This window comes from Anneissia japonica, unplaced genomic scaffold (assembly GCF_011630105.1).
Source record: "Anneissia japonica isolate Jap-2015-1 unplaced genomic scaffold, ASM1163010v1 scaffold287818_len932483_cov186, whole genome shotgun sequence".
NCBI lineage: Eukaryota > Metazoa > Echinodermata > Crinoidea > Comatulida > Comatulidae > Anneissia > Anneissia japonica.
Genome location: NW_022703366.1, coordinates 638,898 through 646,052, shown reverse-complemented (window position 1 = coordinate 646,052; position 7,155 = coordinate 638,898). Strand labels below are relative to the sequence as shown.

General features: G+C 31.0%; 1 protein-coding gene across 1 annotated transcript in view; it reads left to right on the top strand.

The window, feature by feature from the left end:
* Positions 1-6,776, top strand: part of LOC117104445 (mucin-16-like) — a 13,358-nt gene extending 6,582 nt beyond the window's left edge. The window contains exons 2-10 of the mRNA XM_033245300.1: positions 412-540; positions 715-845; positions 1,365-1,542; positions 1,843-1,924; positions 2,266-2,306; positions 2,762-3,084; positions 4,038-4,154; positions 4,909-5,045; positions 5,455-6,776. Coding sequence (XP_033101191.1) covers positions 412-540; positions 715-845; positions 1,365-1,542; positions 1,843-1,924; positions 2,266-2,306; positions 2,762-3,084; positions 4,038-4,154; positions 4,909-5,045; position 5,455 — 1,139 coding nt within the window. The 3' untranslated portion in view covers positions 5,456-6,776. The remainder of the gene's footprint in view (positions 1-411; positions 541-714; positions 846-1,364; positions 1,543-1,842; positions 1,925-2,265; positions 2,307-2,761; positions 3,085-4,037; positions 4,155-4,908; positions 5,046-5,454) is intronic.
* Positions 6,777-7,155: the final 379 nt, after the last annotated feature.

Below are 7,155 nucleotides of genomic sequence, written 5' to 3'. Positions count from 1 at the left end.
CTCTCTCTCTCTCTCGAATCGTCCGTTTCAATCTGTAATTCACTGTCTAGCTTGTGTAAGAATTGATTTGCAAGTTTGAATTTGTCTGCATCTCAATAAATTTGTCTGCCAACAGTTTCATAGTTATGTTTACTTTTCTGAGGTGTTTTCTTTTTCTTTTCTATGTGAGATATTTATAAATATAGATAGGTATCATAAGCGTCATTGCATTGCACCTCATTAAATCAGAATATATATATAAAATTGTATGCATTGACAAAAACATAACAATAATTATTATCATTAACGATAATTATCGTTAGCATCTGGTTTAAATCAAACTTAGTCATGTTTAAATTAAACAAAATAGGTACTATACTATACTATTATACTATAATATATTTGTAAGTTTTTTCTTGTTCGATTACATAGACGCTCAGTGTATGGATAACCCTTGTAATAGCGAACGTCATGAAGAATATTGTATAGATTCAGGTTTCAGTTATTATTGTACTTGTGAAGTTGGATACGTGAATACAACTACAACCGGTGACTGCAAAGGTATGTAAAATACAATACATAAATAAAATGGTTATATTCGGGTCAAGAACAGGTTGCTCGCAGGCAACGCGTTTCTCTGAATTGCACTGACAGCAATTGTATTTTCCTTAATTCTGCATACCATTTCACCAAATGACCAATTGACGTTAATTTGTCAATTTTTGTTACTTACAGAATCAAAAACATTCAGGGTAGAGTCTACTATCGTAAATCTTGATGGAATGGAACAAGTGAAATGGACTGACGACTTAGAAGACAACACAACAAATATCTATAAAGAATATTCATCAGCTTTATCTAAATCTGTAAGTTTAATTAGTTAATTGATCATTGTACCATATGACCCACTAATATTAATAATAATAATAATAATGACAATAATAATAATAATGACAATAATAATAATAATAATATTGACAATAATAATAATTATGACAATAATAATAATAATGACAATAATAATAATGACAATAATAATAATAATGACAATAATAATAATAATGACAGTAATAATGACAATGACAGTAATAATGACAATGACAATAATAATGACAATGACAATAATAATGACAATGACAATAATAATGACAATGACAATAATAATGACAATGACAATAATAATGACCATGACAATAATAATGACAATGATAATAATAATAATAATAAATAGTAATAATAATAATATTAATAATAAATAATAATAATATTAATAGCAACAATGATAATAATCACAGTATTAATAATTATTATATTATTATTAATACATATAATATAATAATAATGATACTGATAACGCTAGTATATAATTGATGTTGTGTTCACAGGTTGACACTACGTTTTTAAGTAATTCTGACTATGTTGGTAACCACATCCTGGGTTACAAGGAGGGAAGCGTAATCAGCATTTTTACAGTATACTTTTTGCTTAATTCAAGTGTAAATGAAACTGATGTTACCACCTATCTTTTAAGCAATACAGATTTGCTTTTGATCAGTGTTGTTGGTAAGTACAGAAAGAAAAAACAAAATAAAAAATCTTTTATAGTCCCAATTATATAGGTAATATTTTATGGCAATATTATCTGAAGAATGGCATATCGTGCCATTAAACTGTTTAGTAATAAAATGTCTATTAGTCAAACTTATTGTTAAATCCCGTACTTTATTTCATTATCTTACTCATGTTTTTATGCAATGAATGACCAGTAAGATGAACTTTTCTTAATTAATGAAAAAGTATTTTTATATAATATACGTTTCTGTTCATTAAACCTACTTATTCTTTTCTTTTTTACGCAATAAGAGGTACACATGAACGACTTTTGCAAGGAACTTAACTGCATGAATGGTGGAACATGTATTGACAACATCCTGAAACCTTGCAAGTAAATAATAAAATAAATATCTATTTTAGTTAAAGTAATACCCTAATTTAATTCATATTCATGTTAATATCATTAAGGGTATTATGCGAAAATATATATAACACAAACGATTGTTTGCAACATGCATTGCAAGAATCCTGAAACCTTGCAAGTAAATATCATATTTAATTGGGCCTATCTGTTTTTGCTAAAGTAATACCCTATTTTAGTTCATATTCATGGGAATATCATTTAAGGGCATTATGCAAATATGTATAATAACAACATGCATTGCAAACATTATATACACAATATATAATTATTCAGGATTTTAACTTTCACTTATGTCTTTTCGTCGTCAGATGTCCTGACAATTATAGAGGAAGTTATTGTGAAAAATATGGTGGGTGCTTAATTATTATTAATAATGCTAGTTAAGTTATATAACACTTTATGAATTGTAAAATCGTTTCAAAACGTAAACATTGGAAACTAGAATAAACTGTTAAATGCTTGGTGGTTAAGATGCTTGCCTTCCAATCCTACGGTCCTGAGTTCAATTCCTCTTACGACTGAAAACAACTCCACTCCCTACTCATAATGAGGCCTGGTTTATGTAAGATATCTTGTTTGTCTTGTGAAGGATTTCCACTTAGTAAAGTGATTAAGTTCACTGTTCGGTATATCCTTAACCCTGAGTCTAAAGATGAAATAAATTGAAATAAATAAACATATAAATAAAAACTTAAGCACTGTCCCTACACGGCGTAGATGCCGACCAATCTGTGTCATCGATATAGCTTTCGGCTATGTATGTTGCTTGGTATTTTAAGTTTACGTTTATCAATCTTTCAAAAGTATTCACAAGTCCGTCGCCAACAGTTTTGGAAACAGGCAGTCCTATTGCCGATGTCGGAATTGACGTCATTGTCATCTTGTACATCGTTTTGGGTGTGCTTCTGGTTGTAATTTTAACGGCGCTGATTGTTTACTACTGTGTCATTCGTAAACGATTAAAACAAGAATCTTCGATGTCATTAGAAGGGGTTTTCCGTCCGCTTAACAGTGACAGATTTGCAAGTGGCAGTGAAACATTAACTGTCTCTGATGTCTCGAGCTCATCGCATTATGAAAACTTGCAGCATCAAAAGAAAGCAGTCCAAAGTTCCTTGAATCCCAATGTAAGTAGCAGTGGCAGATTCAAGGGAAGTAGGGGGCATTTTTTGAAAATTTATAATGGAGAAACAAAGCAAATTATATGAAAATTTGAAGTCTGCAAAATCACGAAGACTCGCATTCAATTCGAACCGCTGTAGGAAAAGATCTAAATTCTCACCTACAGACCCAGAATATGTGTCGGATAAATAACCTTCATATTATTTACTAGCCAAATTTCACATTCCGGAATCAATTGCTTTCATTAACGTATGAAAAACGGGTTCTCCACCATTATTATGCCGTTCAGTACATTGAAATAATGACAACAACTACAAGTTACTTAAATCATACTTTAATAATCAACATGGCCTGTGCAAAACAACAACATCATCATACACCGATCTGTCGACTTTAACAATGGACCTTGTGCCACCCGCTCAAAGCCTTTTTATTCCAGCACATAATTAGCTTAATTTATTCAACAGGTGAATCAAATAATCACACATAACAAATTGATATACCAGCTCCATCACAGTGTATCGGGGTGCTACAGACAATCTATTTGTGAATGCTCTACCCTTCCCTCCCCCCCCCTCTATTTCAAATATCACCATTATCAATATCATCATCATCAAAATCATCGTTATCGTCGTTGCCACTACTGCCGTCTTCATTATTATTATTATTATTATTATTATTATTATTATTATTATTATTATTATTATTATTATTATTATTTATATTATTATTATTATTATTATTATTATTATTATTATTATTATTATCATCATCCTGTTACATTCCATTGCTGAATAAAGACTATTTGTTTGTGTTTGTGTTTTTATTCTCTTCATCTTGCCTATTATTATTAATATTACTTTATTATTATTATTATTATTATTATTATTATTATTAGTAGTAGTAGTAGTATTATCATCATCAATATTAATATTAAAATTTTGAAATATTTTTACAGATGGGCATGCTTGAAAGCATTACCAACGACAATTCAAGCACATTGGAAATTCAACTTACTGATTTTTCAAAAATAACAGCTAAGATGGGAAATGTTGAGACGGAAAGAGATTTTGTGGTATTTATTATTGATAACTCTATTATTCAAATTAATGAATAATAAGTAAAGAAGTATAATATACTGCTAGTAATGTTACTTGGCCTACTAATGTAACACTAATGTATATAGGAAAAAATGAATACCGGTATGAAAAATAAATAAAATAACTGAAGCCAATGAAATCATACATTAGGTCTACGGAGTTATCAAATAATAATTAGTGCGAAAGCGAATAGGCGTTATGATGATGATCATCATGATCCCGATGATAAGTAGGTTGGTGGTATTGAAATGCTATAATTATATATGATAACAAACATAATATTGTGTTTGTGGGCTACAAAATTGTTCTTCTTAATTCCTTAATCCGTCCTGTTATTATAATTAAATATTATTATAATTTCGTCATTTTTAATTCGATTGCAAAAATTTATGTTCACTGTCTCGAAAGATTTTACACACGTTTTCTTAGGTTTGTTTTATATAATGACAATGATTATGAATGTAATTTACTTTCTCCTTCGTCGTAGAAATATAAATGACCTTAAATTTCTTTAGAAAGTGGTTAACCATCGTTTTGATTGCAACCTTGCCCTCGCTTTTAGTTTGTGTTCCTAAACATTGTCTGAGACGAGCTAATTTATTTTCTGTCCCTTTTGGTAGAGTTGATCATATTAAGAAAGGATTTATTTGTAGATTAAGTAAATATCAATATTGATTGTGTGATGATTAACTAATTATCATACACATATATTTTCTTGTTCACATTAAGGCTGCTGTTTCAATGGTAGACAGCGAATCTACTAGTATTGCTTCTCAATCCGAATCAATAGTACTTGCCAATTTCACGTTGAAAGATGACGACGACGAAAATAAACCAAACTATGCTCTGACACACACATACTTTTGGTAAGTTTTAATTAAATTTGGTGGTTCGCCACAAAAGAGAGAAAAAAGTTTTGATTGGATGCGTATGCTCTGTACGGTCTTAGTATAAGCTGAGGCCAGTATCCAGAGGTGACGGAACTAGAGGGTTATGGAGAGTAATGTGTGACCGGAAATGGTCTGCAGTCAGTTGGTTGTTACCATGCGCCAGTGATGTTGGAGTATATAGTCTGTCTAGAATTTTCCCAACGGGGGGGGGGGGGGGGTGTTGGAGGGGGTCCGACACTAACATCATGACGTATGGTATTGATATTCATGACTTTGATAATAATGGCGTATTTATACTCATGACGTACGGCATTGATATTTGCAACTTATTGATATGGTTTCACATCAAACATTTAAATATAAAAACAATTTTCTTTCTTTGCAGATAATTTTCAGAAGACGAAATCTTAATCCAGACAATAGGCCTAAACCAAAATTAATTTCAGAAATAAACCCACATAGGCCTAAGTAATATTGGTATTGGTGGGCATTCATAGAGCGCGTAATAGAGAGTCTCTATTGCGCTATAGGCAGTGTACGTCTTTGAGGAAAAGTGCAAAAGAAAACAAAAGAAAAAAAAAACACAAAAAAGCAAAATAAGATATTATAAAGCATTGACTAGGTGGGTCTGAAGTCTCTCTTTGAAGATAGAAGGAGATGGAGACTCAGAGACATGAGCAGGTAGACAATTCGTGGCCAGCAATCATGAAAGCCCGCACTCCACAAGACTCAGGCGGTCTGGAGTGAAGAGAGTATTGTGACTGGTGGTGGATCTAAGAGAACGAGAACAAGTGTAGTTGTATAAGTTCTAAAATGTACTTCGCAGAGTGATTGTATACAACTTTTTATACAAACAAAAAGGTTTTAAAAGTTATGTGATGCTTGAAAGCGAGCAATAAAGGGCACGGAGTGTGGGAGTATTATGCTGAGTGTGGGTGTCTCTGCAAGAAGACGAGAAGCTGCAGCCTCCTTACTAATAATTCAGTAGGAAGACTATAAAGGATTACACCATTACAATTATAGACAAGTCTAGATGTAATAAGAGCATGCATTAGCTTTGAGGCAAGATCTTTATTAAAAAATCGTCTTATATGTCCATGTTGCGAATATTAATATGATACAACCTTACAGGTTTTAATAATGTGCTGCTTCGTGGGCATTCCAGGGTCCATTGTCGCTCCATCGATACGAACCTCGGTCGAAGGAATGTTAATGGAATCACCAGTACTTTGTACAAAAAGAATAATTAACATTCCAAGTATTTTTTTGAGAAAAACATATTTATTTAAAGAAATAGTTATCATTATACCAAAGAGTATAGAATTGCTTAATTGCTAGTATCCAGACGCAATTGACCGTCTAGGGTCGATGTTACATACCAGGGTAAAGGTTTTTCTTTTATCTGCTGAAGTAATAATGATATAAAATAGTTAACCAAATGCAGAAAACTAGATGTTTGAACTAACGAATGAGCTTAAGATGAGAAATTACAGCGGACACTTGAAGACCGTCTGTCGATGTACGCCGATCATATGGTTTTGTTTTTAGATGGCTCGATGCAATTTATGTACAAAGTCATTTATATTTTAGATACATTTCCATTTTTTTGTAATGATAAGTTCGATGACATAATAACGGTTTTGGGAGTATAGAATTGTGGAAATATATATGGTTACAGAACAAAATTAATTATAATTGAAATTTTGATACCGTATGTTTTTATCTCTTTGATATTTATATATGTCTTATATTTCTTGTTTATATAGTGAAATTTAATCGATTTTTTCGACTTCATATATAAAAATAAAATGATAAAATTATCCCGGTTTCTAAGGTTTTTCTTTTTGTTTGTATGAATTGTATCTGTATATTTTGTTGAATGAATCATTATAATGTTTGTTGATTTATTATTGGTCAAAAACTTACCGGTTTTCGAAATAATCACATTGTCGAAATCACTCTCTAAACTAAATGTCTTGATTTTATCCTTGCCATATTTTTCATAAAGCTTTATCAAAGACTTGAATGGTCTTTTGTATAAATTTACATTATAAAAAGACAAATCATCCAAGATATAGCCTACACT